Source organism: Bison bison, unplaced genomic scaffold (genome assembly GCF_000754665.1).
Source record: "Bison bison bison isolate TAMUID 2011002044 unplaced genomic scaffold, Bison_UMD1.0 scf7180017864347, whole genome shotgun sequence".
Classification (NCBI taxonomy): domain Eukaryota; kingdom Metazoa; phylum Chordata; class Mammalia; order Artiodactyla; family Bovidae; genus Bison; species Bison bison.
This window is the reverse complement of record NW_011494919.1, coordinates 1,338,644-1,354,000: the sequence shown is the minus strand read 5'-3', so window position 1 is coordinate 1,354,000 and position 15,357 is coordinate 1,338,644. Positions and strand designations below refer to the sequence as shown.

The window sequence follows — 15,357 nt, the reverse complement described above, 5'->3', positions numbered from 1 at the left end:
TGGTGTGATCACTCACCTAGAGCCAGAGATCCTGGAATGTGAAGTCAAGTGGGCCATAGGAAGCATCACTACGAACAAAGCTAGTGGAGGTGATGGAATTCCAGTTGAGCTATTCCAAATCCTGGAAGATGATGCTGTGAAAGTGCTGCACTCAATATGCCAGCAAATTTGGAAAGCTCAGCAGTGGCCACAGGACTGGAAAAGGTCAGTTTTCATTCCAATCCCAAAGAAAGGCAATGCCAAAGATTGCTCAAACTACTGCACAATTGCATTCAACTCACACGCTAGTGTGAGTAATGCTCAAAATTCTCCAAGCCAGGCTTCAGCAATATATGAACCATGAACTTCCAGATGTTCAAGCTGGTTTTAGAAAAGGCAGAGGAACCAGAAACCAAATTGCCAACATCCGCTGGATCATGGAAAAAGCAAAAGAGTTCCAGAAAAGCATCTATTTCTGCTTTATTGACTATGCCAAAGCCTTTGACTGTGTGGATCACAATAAACTGTGGAAAATTCTTCAAGAGATGGGAATACAAGACCACCTGATCTGCCTCTTGAAAAACCTGTATGCACGTCAGGAAGCAACAGTTAGAACTGGAGATGAAACAACAGACTGGTTCCAAATAGGAAAAGGAGTACATCTAGGCTGTATATTGTCACCCTGCTTATTTAACTGATATGCAGAGTACACCATGACAAATGCTGGGCTGGAAGAAGCACAAGATTGCCGGGAGAAATACAATAACCTCAGATATGCAGATGACACCACACTTATGGCAGAAAGGGAAGAAGAACTAAAGAGCCTCTTGATGAAAGTGAAAGAGGAGAGTGAAAAAGTTGGCTTAAAGCTCAACACTCAGAAAACTGAGATCATGGTATGCAGTCCAATAACTTCATGGGAAATAGATGGGGAAACAGTGGAAACAGTGTCAGACTTTATTTTGAGGGGCTCCAAAATCACTGCAGATGTTGATTGCAGCCATGAAATTAAAAGACGCTTACTCCTTGGAAGGAAAGTTATGACCAACCTAGACAGCATATTCAAAAGCAGAGATATTACTTTGCCAACAAATTTCTGTCTAGTCAAGGCTATGGTTTTTCCTGTGGTCATGTATGGATGTGAGAGTTGGACTGTGAAGAAAGCTGAGCGCCGAAGAATTGATGCTTTTGAGCTGTGATGTTGGAAAAGACTGTTGAGAGTCCCTTGGACTGCAAGGAGATCCAACCAGTCCATCCTAAAGGAGATCAGTCCTGAGTGTTGACTGGAAGGACTGATGTTGAAGCTGAAACTCCAATACTTTGGCCACCTGATGCGAAGAGCTGACTCATATGAAAGACCCTGATGCTGGGAAAGATTGAAGGCAGGAAGAGGGATGACAGAGGATGAGATGGCTGGATGGCACCACTGACTCAATGGACATGGGTTTGGGTGGACTCCAGGAGTTGATGGACAGGGATGCATGGCGTGCTGAAGTCCATGGGGTCTCAAAGAGTCAGACATGACTGAGCGACTGAACTGAACTGAACTGAAGTGAACCAAGACAGACACAAAAGCAATAAACAAAGCATCTATTAATACTACTGCTACTGTTACTGCCTACCACCACCACCAAAAACACAGTTCCCATTCTTGGTCTTAAACCTCTGATAAAGATGGCAATAATGGTAAAAAGAGAAACCCCCTGATCAGGTGTTTTCCTCATCTCTTGTCAGTGATTGTTTTCTTGTACCTTGTCCCAGTGAAGTTAGAAAACGATTCTATGTTCGACCACTTTAGTTTGCAAAGAATTACAAGGTCAGATTTTATATATTTTCCACCTGAAATGGTGTAAGTACACATGAAAAGTACCATACTTTTTATGTGAATCTGAAACAAATTATATTGCACTCTCAATAAAATGAAATTAATGTCATAGGGCATGTCATGTTTCAAGTAAGAAATGTTAGTAAAGTGAGGAGAAATGACTTCCTAATGATGCACCGTGTGGAGATGTATCTGTTGTTGTTCACTGGCTAAGTCAAGTCCGACTCTTTGTGACCCCGTGGACTGCAGCATGCCCGGCTTCACTGTCCTGGATGTAGGTACATTAGCACTTCTTTTTAATATTTCATCTGTTGAATAGAAAGAGAACTGGAATCTTGTTCATCAACATTTTAAAACATTTTTATAGAATGTAAATGTATCTGTACTTGCCTTTTTTCCATGTTAGTGAGAAACCAGTCCTTCTTGTGAAGTGAGTATTCTTATTAAACTGCTGTCATACATTCCCAGACCTGCTCAGAAGAAATAGGCACAAATGGTGGGTCTGTTACTTCCTTCACGAAATACTTGCCTCATTTTTGTGTGTATTTTGTTCTCTCCTTCTCACTAAAATGTGAGTAATTTTTCAAGTCAAGAAGCCTCTGTAGGGAGCCTTGAAATGTTTTATCCATTACTTGTAAAATTAGGAGGAAAAAAGAGTGATTAATGATTTGTTAAAAACTCAAGAAGTCTTTGTTGGAAGAACTTTGATTTGATTTAGTAACTGTATTTTTTGCATGCAAATTAAAGTTTGCAGGGAGTTTTTATGTTGAACTAGCAGCCTAAATTAGTCATTTAGTGATGACAAAACCATTTAGCCCATGTGAAGAAATGCCTATGTTGATCTTTTCTTTATACCTTGTTCAATGCAAATTTGTCTGTTGTATACACATTAGGAAAAAGAGCACAAGAAGTTTTCAGCGTAAATGTTTTGTTTAGGTTGAAAATACATGCATAAAGTGTAGCCAGCGTAACCAAATAATAGTTGTGTCCAACTCTTTGCAACCTCATGGACTGTAGCCTGACATGATCCTCTGTCCGTGGTCCATGGGATTTCCCAGGCAGGACTACTGGAGTGGGTTGTGGTGCCCTCCTCCACAGGATATACCTGGCACAGGGATTTGAACTCATCTCCTGTGTCTCTTGCATTGGTAGGTGGGTTCTTTACCACCAGTGCCATCTGAGAAGCCCTGTGCATTTCATGTCTTTTTTTTCTCTTTTTAATGTACAAAATGAGCTCTCTTGTTTAATTAGGATCCAAATCAAGAAACACATTGCTAGAACCCCAGTAACCCCTTCAACCTGTTGTGCACTATCTCTTAGAGTAGCACTTATGGTGATTTGGAATATCATTGATTAATTTTTAAACTTTTAATGAATAGAATCATACAGTATATTCCATATATTGCTTCTTTCATTTCATATTTAGCTTATAAAATTTGGAGTATAGTTATAACTCATTCTCACTGCTATATATCAATAGTATGCTATTATGTAAATATTCAACCATTTATTTGCTCATGCAATGTTTATGAATATTTGGGTACTGTCTAATTGGGGGCTATTCTGCATAGTACTTCTCTGAACATTCTTATGCCTTTCTGGTTAAGTATATACCCAGATACACATCAGATAGTGGTTTATATCAGTTTAAGTTCCCATCCTCAAAGAGAGAGGGTTCTAATTGCCCTCCATCCATGCCAATGCTTAGTGTCATCTCTTTTCATGTAAATCATTCTGGTGTGTACATATCACTATTGCATTGTTGTTCTTAGCCTTAATAAATATAAAAGAATGCCTAATTTTATTCATGCATGCTTAACTTGAAGTATATTAAATGTCCTTCTTTTCGGTACTTTTGTCTTGTTTAAATAATATATGATAATAGTGATCCCGAACTATTCAATAATATACTAGCTTGAAAAAAGATTCTTGATTAATTGTAATTCTGATAAGTTTAATCTAGGTTATTAACTATGAAAATTTAAAATAAAAATAATAAAGTCTTTACACTAATGTGAAACCTCATATTTAATGTTAAAAGAAAGTTTCATGGTTTTTAAATAAAGCAAGATGTGAATCAAAGAAGTGTTTATTTAAAATTAAGAGAGAAGTCTCAATTTCCATTATGACAATATGTCTGTATTTCAAGAGAAACATAGAACTATCTTAAGGCAACCTTGTAGTATATTAGTTTGTTCTCACCCTGACAGCAACTGTTACTTCAACTCTTTACAGTAATAGGCTGCTGTTCTTTGAAGAGACTTTTGAAGAAAATAATATTTTCTCTTTTAATTATAACAGTTAAGCCTTTGAAAGGCTGTAGTTAACAGTAAAAAATCAAAATTAAAAAACAAAAACAAAAAAATACTTTGCACCAAGCTGATTGTATCTCTAATTTGCATTAGTTGGCTTCAGGAATTTACATTCATAATTATTGAGTGATTGTATTTAGAGATCACATCCTTGGGTTCATATCCTTGCTGTATACTTAACCAACAATGCTGTTTTGGGAAAATTGCTTAACCTATTCCTATCTTAGATTCCCCAATCTATAGCATGGGGATAATTATAGTACAAATATTATATGGTGTATTGGTCTAGGTCCTCCTAGAAGCAGATACCAAAGGAGGACTAAACACAAGAGGGATTTTGTTAGGGAAATGCCTATGAGAGAAATTGGAGAGGAATCTGAGTAAGGCTGAAAGAGCTGTTGACCATGAAGCAAGTGTGACCTAGAGTGAAAGAGAGACAAAAGGAAGGTTGAGTGGAATCTTTCTGGCATGATGTGAAGGCTAAGAAATGGTCAGCAAGGGCTCAGGGAATCCTGAGCCAACACAGGCCATCAAGGGAATCCCATGTCTTCCAGCAATGGGTTTGTATTAGTACCTCTGCTGCACTCAGTCATTGGTTGGAGAAGAGAAAAAATAGATTTCAGAGCAAAGTAGCATTGACTAGTAGCCTAGTCAGTGATACTTCCTATACTTTGAGGTTTATGAGGCACGATCTCATGGCTACAATAAATGCTTCTCATGGAGATAAACTGACAGACTCCAAAGGAAGTCATTAAGACAATGCCTAGAATCATAGATGTGCATTTATTTAGTTATTTATTCATATTATTCAACATGATTATTAATAAATGAAACACTAATGAAAGACCCACATGCACCATCAGTTTGAAATATTTGAAAGGAATATATAACTGTGCTACCAAGACATTAAGGTGGCCGAGACAGTAAAGCATCTGCCCACAATGCAGGAGACCTGGTTTCGATCCCTGGGTTGGGAAGATCCCCTTGAGAAGGAAATGGCAACCCACTCCAGTACTCTTGCCTGGAAAATTCCATGGACTGAGGAGCCTGATAGGCTACAGTCCATGGGGGTCGCAAAGAATCAGACACGACTGAGCGACTTCACTTTCACTTTATGGTTTACTTGATTCTTTCTAACTGAAGAGCCTTAGCATTAGTAGATGTTAATAACATATGCATAATTGTTTTCCCTCTACTATTTGTTATTGGATATTGCCAAGTTCCTAATTTATACTGGATTACCTAACTATAAACCTATTTCTGCATAAAGAAATGGATTCAAGTTTGTTTTAAAAATAAAAAGATTTATTAATATTTTTATTCTTGTCATATCCAATTGATGTTATCCTTATCAAAGAATTCCACCATTTATTATCATAGGAAGGACCAGATTTGTAACTATTTTTGAAAATTGATCATTGAGTTTGCATTATCTTGCAAATAACTGAGTATTCTTTGAAACTCCTTTTATTTGGCCATATTCTCAACAGTGGAACCTGCTTTTATCTGTTCAAAGACTTTCCATTGCTGTAGAAAATTCAGAGGGTGCACATGGATAATTGTGACATTCTATTCAAATATAGAGAAAGCACATTACATTACAAATATGTGAAAATGCTTCCTGAAGTCTCTGAGGCCACTTTATATGATACTTTAATGTAAGCAGACATATTACTCAGAGGAGAGTCTTAAGCAAAAAGGGGATGGACTCTTCAGGGCATGTCCCCCGCCTCATACTGTCTCCCATTTGTTCTCTCCCTTTGTAAATGAAAGCCTAGATATTCTTCTCTTTCCATTTCCCCTGCTGGAAGGTCATTTTTTGCCCTGGAGTTCACATGAACTACATCATCTGAGACCTATCTTTTTCCCTAATACTCCAAGGACTAACTCAAGACATAATTTCTCCTTTAGTTTTTCCCTGAGTGTCTTGGTCTAAATGTCCTTCTCCATACGTTCAATGTTTTTTACTTGTGTTATCCTTACCTCTCACCAGGCATGTGCTTTTCCTTCTAACTAATCCTATGACATACTGAACATCTCTTTCATTCTTAGTGCTGTGCTTTAGCTATTTACTTGTCTTTATGCTATACCACACTGTCAGGAAAATGAGGATAAGTCATATTATTGGAATTTGAATTAAAACTTTTAAAAATAATAAAATGTAATGAATGAATGCGTGAATGAACAAGTTAATTAATACATTGTATTCCCAGGTATATAAAGAACAGTGTGAGAAGACAAATTGAGTCTTGTACCTTCTTATAATCCCAGTCACGTAGCAAAGGACTGGAATATAGGAAGGGATACTTAGTACATCTTTGTGACTGGTGAATCTAAATATTTGCATGAATAATAAGTTGACATTATATTTCAACTATAACACACAAATATACACATATATATGCTGAAGCTGAAGCACCAATATTTTGGCCACTTGATGCAAAGAGCCAATCCACAGGAAAGTACCCTAATGCTGGGAAAGATTGAGGGCAGAAGAAGGGAGCGACAGAGGATGAGATGGTTGGATGGCATCACTGACTCAATGGACATGAGTTTGAGCAAACTCCGGGAGACAGTGACGGACAGGGAAGCCTGGAGTGCTGCAGTCCATGGAGTTGCAAAGAGTCAGACATTACTTAGCAACTGAGCAACAACAATGTATATGTGTGTGTGTGTGTGTGTGTGTGTGTGTGCATGCATGTGTGTGTGTGTGTGCACGCTAGGTCGCTTTAGTCATGTTGATTCTGTGCGACCCTACGGACTGTACCCTTCTAGGCTCCTCTGTCCATGGGATTCTCCAGGCCAGAATACTGGAGTGGGTTGCCATGCCCTCCTCCAGGGGATTTCCTGACCCTCCAGGGGATCAAATCCATGTCTCTTATGTCTCCTGCATTGGCATGAGGGTTTTTTACCACTAACACCACCTGGGAAGCCCATGTGTATGTATGTAGGTATATACATGTGTATATATATGTGTGTGTGTGTGTATATATATATATCTCCACTCTCTCACACACACACACACATATATATTTTCTTTTGTAGTCCAATATGTAAAATAATTTGAGATTCATCTAAATGCTGTATAAAACGAAATAAAGTGCTTAGATAATATGGATTCAGAATATGTATAATTCAGCAAGAAATTGTAAAATATTAGGATGTCTATTAACTTTTTCCAGCATATTGGTAAGTAGCATTAAAAACCCAATTTTTGGTTGGGTCTTTTGAGAGGATAACAATAAAATAGTCTCTATTTGCATGCTAAGTTTTTTACCGGGAAAATAAATATTGCAGCTGTGCCAGGTTTAATTCCAAGAAAAAATACATTATTATATATTCTTAAAGGAGTAAAAGTCTGAACTCAAATCTGTTCAAAAATTTTGGCAGAGAATACTGTGACCAGATTATTAAGTCACGTGTCTTTCACTTTTCACTTTGTTAGCTATACTCAGCGTGTTGTTGGAAATGGATTCAAAGCCCAATCTGGAAATCCTGAAGTTAAAGTCAAAGGAACCGATCCTGTGATAAATCAGATTATTGATAAACTGAGGCATGTTATTCAGGTAAGTGCTGATGTTCTATGTATTTTTATACTGAATGATACAGAATGAGTGATGGATGTGATCAATTTGTAAATCCTATCTGAAAATCCTATCTGAAGTTCAATATTGGAAGAAATTATTTGTATCTAGAGTTTTGTAAATACTTGGCTGAGTGATTTTCATATGTAGTGTGCAGCAGTATTTTAACAGATAGTTAAGTATCTATAGAAAGAGAACTTAGCTTTAGGATTTCAATAAATAATGAGACTCTCAGGATAAGCTTCATCCCTAACAAATATGGTAGAAAAAAGATGGGAAGTCCTGTTATAGGTGATAAGAAATGGAGCTGCTGTGCAAAAATGAGTACACAGATTAAAGAAGACATATTCACAAAGGAATAAATAGATTCTCAAAATATAGGGTTTATTAAAAGTTCTTCACAGGAGGGTTTACTGATATGTGGCCCATTTGGCATAACATTTGCCCGTTCTTGCTTCATAACTTTCAAAACCATGTCGTTTTCAAAGTGGCAGCAGGAAATAATCCCACTTTTTTTTTTTTAGCACTCAAGTTAAATTGAGTCCCATTCTTTCATCTTTATATTAGTATGCAGATCTCCAATTATTCATGCTTAAGTTTCCTTCTAGAGTTATAAAAGATATCAAATAAAATGCCACCTTTGAGATCTGTCTTTTTAAAGTCTACTAGGATGATATGATTGAAGTTTAGATTTTTACAGAAGATAGCATAAAGTAATATTTTGTACAGGTTTTGCTACAATAGCCACCTTTAATGTCTTAGAACACGTTCCCTCCTGAAAAGATCAGGAGAAATTTTGTTTTTGCCGGACTTCTGACTGCTGGTAATATGTGAGTGTCCTGGCAGGGGGAGTTGTAATATCCGGTGCAGTTAACAGGATCCACGACAGGATCAGGTTTGAAAAGGTTTGGAAAGTCATCTTCTGGAAGTGAGAATTTATTAATTTGGGACAAAGTATGGAACAAGGGAGGGAGTAGAAATAGGAACATATTTCAGAATTTAATCTGTAGATTTAGGTGATCACTTATTTATGCTTGGTAGTTCATTTTTTAAAAATCATTATAGATATTAAATGCATTTATTGACAGTACTATAAAAATGCCTTCTCTCATCATAGGGATAAATAATCATTCCTCTTGTCCTTTTTTGCATATCTAAGTATATGTTTAGCAAAACATTTCTTAATAGCCCTCAAACACCTTTCTTCTTGGTCTGTCATTGAACACACCTCATTTTCCACAGTGTAATCTTTGCACTTAGAGTCATTAAACAAGTGGGTAGGGATTTTCCTGTGAAAAAACCACTTTGTAAATGTCTTAATCATTAATTTATGCCAAGTATTTAATGAATATTTACTGAGTTCCCACTGTAGACCTGGTTCTACACAAGGCATTGAGGTTACATGAGTGAACAAAGCAGACACAACCCTGCCCTTGTCAGGTTTATATTCTGAGAAAAAAAGAAAATGCGATGTCTATAACTAAAAATAGAGACAAATCAAGAAAATAGAGCAGGATGAGGTCGGAAAGGCACTTGAGAGAGTGCTAGTGGAGGCCTCTCTGGGGGTGGGGAGGATACTGCTGGGTTGAAACTGAGTGGCAAGGAGTCACTGGAAAGGAAGAAATCATAGGAAAATCTGGGAGAACTGTGTTTGAGACAGAGGAACTAATGCATTCAGGCACTTGTGGCAGGAGTAGGTTAATTGTATTCGGAGGACAAACAGAGAACCATGTCACTGAAGCAAAACAAGTACAGGGGAAAAAAGAACATGAATTAAATTAAGGGGAATCTGATAGGCTCTGGTAGGGCGTTTCAGATTTCTCCTAAGTAGGAAAGGAAACCATTTAAAGGCTTTGGGCAGAAGATGGTACAATTTAATTTATGTTTTATAAAGATAATTTTGCCTTTACAATGGAAAATTTGACCCTGAGGAGCATGTATAGAAAAAGAAAGGGACATAGGCAGTAAATCATGGTGATTGGGACTAGAATAAAAAGAGTGAATAATATGAGAAGTGGATGAATTTGGATGAATTTATGGTGAGTGGAGTTATCAGGAATTGTTGATGGATTGGAAATTGGAGCAACGGAAAGAGAGTATAAGGATGATAAATAGGTTTGGTGAGGTGATAGTATCATTACGTGAAAGAAAGGAATTCTTGAAGTGGAGGAGGTCTGGGGTTTGGTTGTTGGGTTTGGTTGGCCGTGAATGGTTCTCTTAAATTTGAGATGCCTGTTAGACTTCCCAGAGGTGTACCCAGCGTTCTTTGATGGTCCCAGGACTGGAAGTCCACATTTGGGAACATCACTATACAGATACTATTTAAGTCATGAGACTGTATGTGGTTGCTATTTTCCTGTTAGAATTTACACCAAAACCATTAGAGGAGAATATAAAACAGCAGAATGCTTTGAAAAATGTATACTGTGAAAATCTTCAAATGGAAAAATTATTTATTTAAATGTATGTGGTGCCTTGTAGATACTTAGAGAGTTGATCTTAGACAGACAAAGTATCTAGTAATATTAACTTTTTGTGGCTCAGCTGGTAAAGAATCTGCCTGCAATCTTGCCCACAGTAGTAGATATAATGGTCATCTGAGTTAAATTCACCTATTCCAGAGACTCCTAATATTCCAAAGACTCCTAATAATAGGAATATCTGCTAGATATAAATCTTTTCACAACTTTTTTCTCTTGCCATTAATTTCTGTGTATTGTAACCAAGAGTCCTTTCATTAATAATTTTAGGTACTTTGATAAATCTTGCTAAATTTTTCTCCTTGAAAATTATAGGAATTTATATGTGAAGCAAAGTGTATGTGTCAGCTTCCCCTACATATTGAGGGTATATGTGAGATCCTGGCAGTGACTGCACATCGGTGTTAGAAAATAGTATGGTGCTCTAGGGACCAAAGTAGCAGCATTTTAGGAATGTTACCCTTAGTTCATCACCTGGGAGTACTCTAAGAAAGGCCAAAATTAATATTTTTATTAGAAAACAGTTTATAAGAATTTCCAAGTTTTCCTAGAGAAAGGTCATAGCAAAAACAGCCTTAATATTATTTAATTGATTAGAATAAGCCCTATGTTTAATCCCTGCCAAAAAAAAATTTGAAAGAAAATTCAATATAAATGAAACTCTGGGTTATAGCTTGGTCCTCAGGGACTATCTCAAAGTCCACTCAGTGCCTCTGCAGATTCTTCTGAATTGAAAACAAGACCTTGGAGACAAGAAGGTAGCCAATCCCGGTTTTCCTTCATCTGTGATTCTGGCGTCTTTCACTAGACAAGCCACCATACAAACCCTCAGAGGTAATATCTACTGTTTCCTACATTCCACAGTCACTGTGTAAAGCGGGCATTCACTTTTGAAAACTACCTGTAATAAATATAATTTAGCCATTAACCTTCCAGTGAGGAATTGTCTAAAGGTAGGAATTTTAAAAGATTAACAAACTTTCTTCAGATGCTTGCAGCAGCTTAAACTGCCTTTTGATAATAGTTTGGAAGGGCTTCTTTCCCAGGTGGCCCTAGTGGTAAAGAATCCTCCTCCAAATGCCTGAGACATAGAGATGCAGTTTTGATGCCTGGGTTGGGAAGATCCCCTGGAGAAGGGAATGGCAACTGACTCCAGTATTCTTGCCTGGGAAAATCCCATGGACAGAGGAGCCTGGCGGGCTACAGTCCATGGGGTCGCAAAGAGTTGGGCACGACCGAGCACATGAACACAATAGATTGGAAATAGCACTTGATTCCTCTTAGAACATCTGAGAGAATAAATATATGAAAGTTTTAATTCAGATTTTTTCTTCTAGTAAACTTATTCTGAAACTTCTTGTTCATATTGACTATGTTTAGGCAATGTTGTCAGCAAAAAAGTCATAGTTATGCAGCAATTTATCTAGAAGCATTAAATAACATCTATTATTTTTCAAAGAAAATGATGTCAGTGGTTAAAATCCTAACTGCTAAGCACTGTTAGCTGTGAACGATAATAACCCATTGCTTAGAAGCTACTTTACCTGCTTTCAATATGAAACATAAAAAGTAATATCATAGTAATTTTCTATAAATCTTTTATTGCAAAACCAATGTTACAGTGTTGCTAAAAGTAGTAGATTTAAGTAATATTTTATTTCTTTGAACAATTCCAATGCATATAAGTTACTATTGGTTTCTATTAAATATTCATTTTTATAGAGAGACTATAACTTCTTTAGAAAAATGTCTTCCTGTACAAAATAAATTTGATTTTTAAATGTGAGAAAAGCAATGATCATAACCATTTGTTTAAAGTTACAAAATATGTAGATATTTTATAATATATATTTCAGTAATCACAACCTGCTGGGTTCAAGCAGAGATGAGAGACTTTTATGTGGGAAAAAACAATGCTAAATTGCCTTTTTGCTTTTATTTCAAATGTTTTCCTAAGATACCAGTATGATAAATAGTAACTTTATAGCTATGATAGGCTATGATGAAATTCTAATTGAGATCTCAATGGATAAGGTTAGCGTTTATAAATACAAAATATAATGACACAGGATTTTAAAAATATATTAGTATCTCAAAATTTCTGAATCCTGAAACTGTCTAAACTTTTTTCATTAAATCACCTACTATAAAATGCTTTTAGGAAACCTTTTCCTGTTAATAACATCACTGCTACAAAGAGCCAGTTGGTCAATTCCTAATTAGAAATTATTTGACCACAAAGTGTCAGCTGACTGTGAACTTCTTCCACTTGTACCAACTTCCTTCCTTGTTCAGAAAGTCACTACAGCACCCTGACTCCTTCCTCCTGATCTCTGCTACACACCAATGTCATGTCCCCAGGCTGACTGTGTTAATATTCCAGAAGGATAGTCACTTCTTGATTTTGTATTAGCAATGCAGTAGTGACCAAAGCCCATTTAACTTTTGGTTCAGCAGAAAATATTTGAAATGCACTGAATAATTTTGAACAGTTATCTAATTTAGCAATTTGTTTGGTCTGAGTAAAGTCAATGGAAGGTTGCTTTCTGAAGTGTTTAATATAATGCACTCACTTCACTATTGGCCATTTCATTAAAAAAATCAATTGTCAGCATAAAACCCACCATTTCAATTAGTGTAAAATCAACTAGAAATGCAAGTTTAAAATCTCTTTTTGAAAGTAATGCGATTTGGATTGGCCATTTGTAATTTATATATTATCATTTAAAGAGTATGTAGCTGTTTTGTGTTGGGTAAAATTTTGACTCTGTATTTACTCTGTATTTACATCATCATTATCTAGTAAGATTTAAGCCATTTATTTGCCAGGTTTTGTTTATCAAACATATTGAAAAAATTTTGGACAAACTTTTATACTTTTATTTAGGTGATTAGAACAAACAACAGCCATTTAAGGATTAAAATATTTAATCTTTCTGTTTAAAATGCAATGTGAAGTATGGCTTGTTTCACAAAATGAGATTCCAAATGATAGCCATCTGTCACTGAAATCAGATTTCTATAGCTTTATATTATAAATAGTTCTCATTTATAAGTAAGAAAAGTAATGTTTGACAATTAGTAGATGTAACTACCCATTTGGTAACTTTAAAAAACTAAAAATAAATTTTCTTTTAGTTCAATAAAATTCACTTGCCACAGTATAGCTAGGCGCTAAAGGCCATGCCTTTTGAGTTATCACAAGGCAAATGACCAAATCCCAGCTCTTGTAGGCACTGGGTGTGTGCTGAGAGCCTCTTTATCGGTATCTTTGTCTCAAAATAATTTTGATTTATATCAAAAAGACAAATAGCGAATGTAGGATGTGAAGAAAGTGGAGCCCTCAAACATTGTTGGTGGAATGTAAAATTTTGCAACTACTTTGAAAAATAGATAGTTCTCCCAAAGATTAAACATAGACTTACTATATGCTCAGAAATCCCACTGCTATGTACACATCCAAGGGAGAAGAAAGCCTATTTTTACACAAAATTTTGTACACAGATGTTGATAGCATTATTTGTAATATTCAAAAAGTAGAAATAACTCCTTTTTCCCCCTTGCAGTCTGGAGGGGTATTTTCTGGGGAAAAACTCTAATAGGATGATTCTTGGCTTATAACTGCTGCCAGAATACAGAGCAGAGTGAATCACAAGACATGAAACAGAGGACCTAAGTGAAAAGTCACAAACTGACCAGCTTATTTACAGAATGCCAGCATGTAAGTGGAGAAGGCAATGGCACCCCACTCCAGTACTCTTGCCTGGAAAATCCCATGGACGGAGGAGCCTGGTGGGCTGCCGTCTATGGGGTTGCACAGAGTCAGACACGACTGAAGCAACTTAGCAGCAGCAGCATGCAAGTACAAACCACTCATGTAGAAAATTAGATAACTCTTATTTGAAGAAACTGATAAATTCTAGGGCAAATAATTCCATATACCAATTGGGTTTACACCCATTGCTGGTGAAATCCTCTATTATACCTTATACATATACAATAATTTCCAGGTAGTTCCTAATGCCCAATATCAGTAGACAATTAAGGATCACTGGTGCACTGAAGAAAAGTATGAAAAAACATGCTAAAGCATAATACTAACAAAAAAGAAATGGGAAAATACAGACAAAATAGGAAGAAGCAAATACACAAAAGCTACATGGGTGTATGTGTGCTCAGTCATGTCTGACTGTTTGTAACCCTGTGGACTGTAGCCCACCAGTCTTCTCTGTCTATGGGGTTTTACAGGCAAGAATACTGGAGTGGGTTGCCATTTCTTTCTCCAAGGGATCTTCCCAACCCTGGGATCAAACCCATGTTTTCTGCATCTCCTGGAGATGTTGGAGGGCAGATTCTTTACCACTAGTGCCACTTGGGAAGTCCAAAAAGCTATATGAATACCCTCCAAAAAAATTCATAAATAAATTGTATCCTTAAAACAATAATACGTTGCTTCTAAAAAATTATAAAAGAATAAGAAAAAGCTTCTGGAAATTAAGAATATGTAAAAATTTACAATTCAATATATGGGTTTTAAAGATAAAGTCGAAGAAATATTCTGTAAAATAATGACACAAAAAAGAGAGAAGGAAATGGAGAAGTAAAATGATGATATGTTAAAATTTTATTCTAGGAGATCCTTATAATAAGAATTTCTTAGAAAAGAACCAAATTAATACAAAGAAGGAATTTATCATTTAAATAATAAATCATTTTTTTCCAGAAATGAAAAGTTATGATTCCAGATTGAATCCACCAAGCAACCATTACAATAAATGAACACATATACACATACAAAAATAATTATGAAATTTTTGAATATTGAAAAGAAGATACTAAAATCTTCCAGTGGAAGAAAACAACTGAACAAAATACACACAAATACATGCAAAGAAAGGTGATTAGATCTGTAATTTCTTATTGGTAGGAATACTAGAAGCAAATGGAAAGGCAATACCTTCAAATTATGGGACAAATGATTTCTGACCTGAAATTCTATACGTAGTTGAAATAGCAATCAAGTATAAGGGTATATTAAAAAGTTTTACTGATAAGTAAAAATACACAAATTTGTATATTGTATACCTTCTGTATAAAGCTTTGGCAAACAGTAATTAAGAAATGAGAAGATACAGGGTCCAGGAAACATGACATTGAATACATCAGATTAGGGAAAA

The 15,357-nt window shown here is 36.0% G+C and overlaps 1 protein-coding gene across 1 annotated transcript in view; it reads left to right on the top strand.

Moving 5' to 3' along the window:
* Window positions 1-15,357, top strand: part of GPC5 (glypican 5) — a 908,679-nt gene that overhangs the window by 533,679 nt on the left and 359,643 nt on the right. Inside the window, 1 exon segment of the mRNA XM_010854706.1 lies at window positions 7,562-7,682. Coding sequence (XP_010853008.1) covers window positions 7,562-7,682 — 121 coding nt within the window.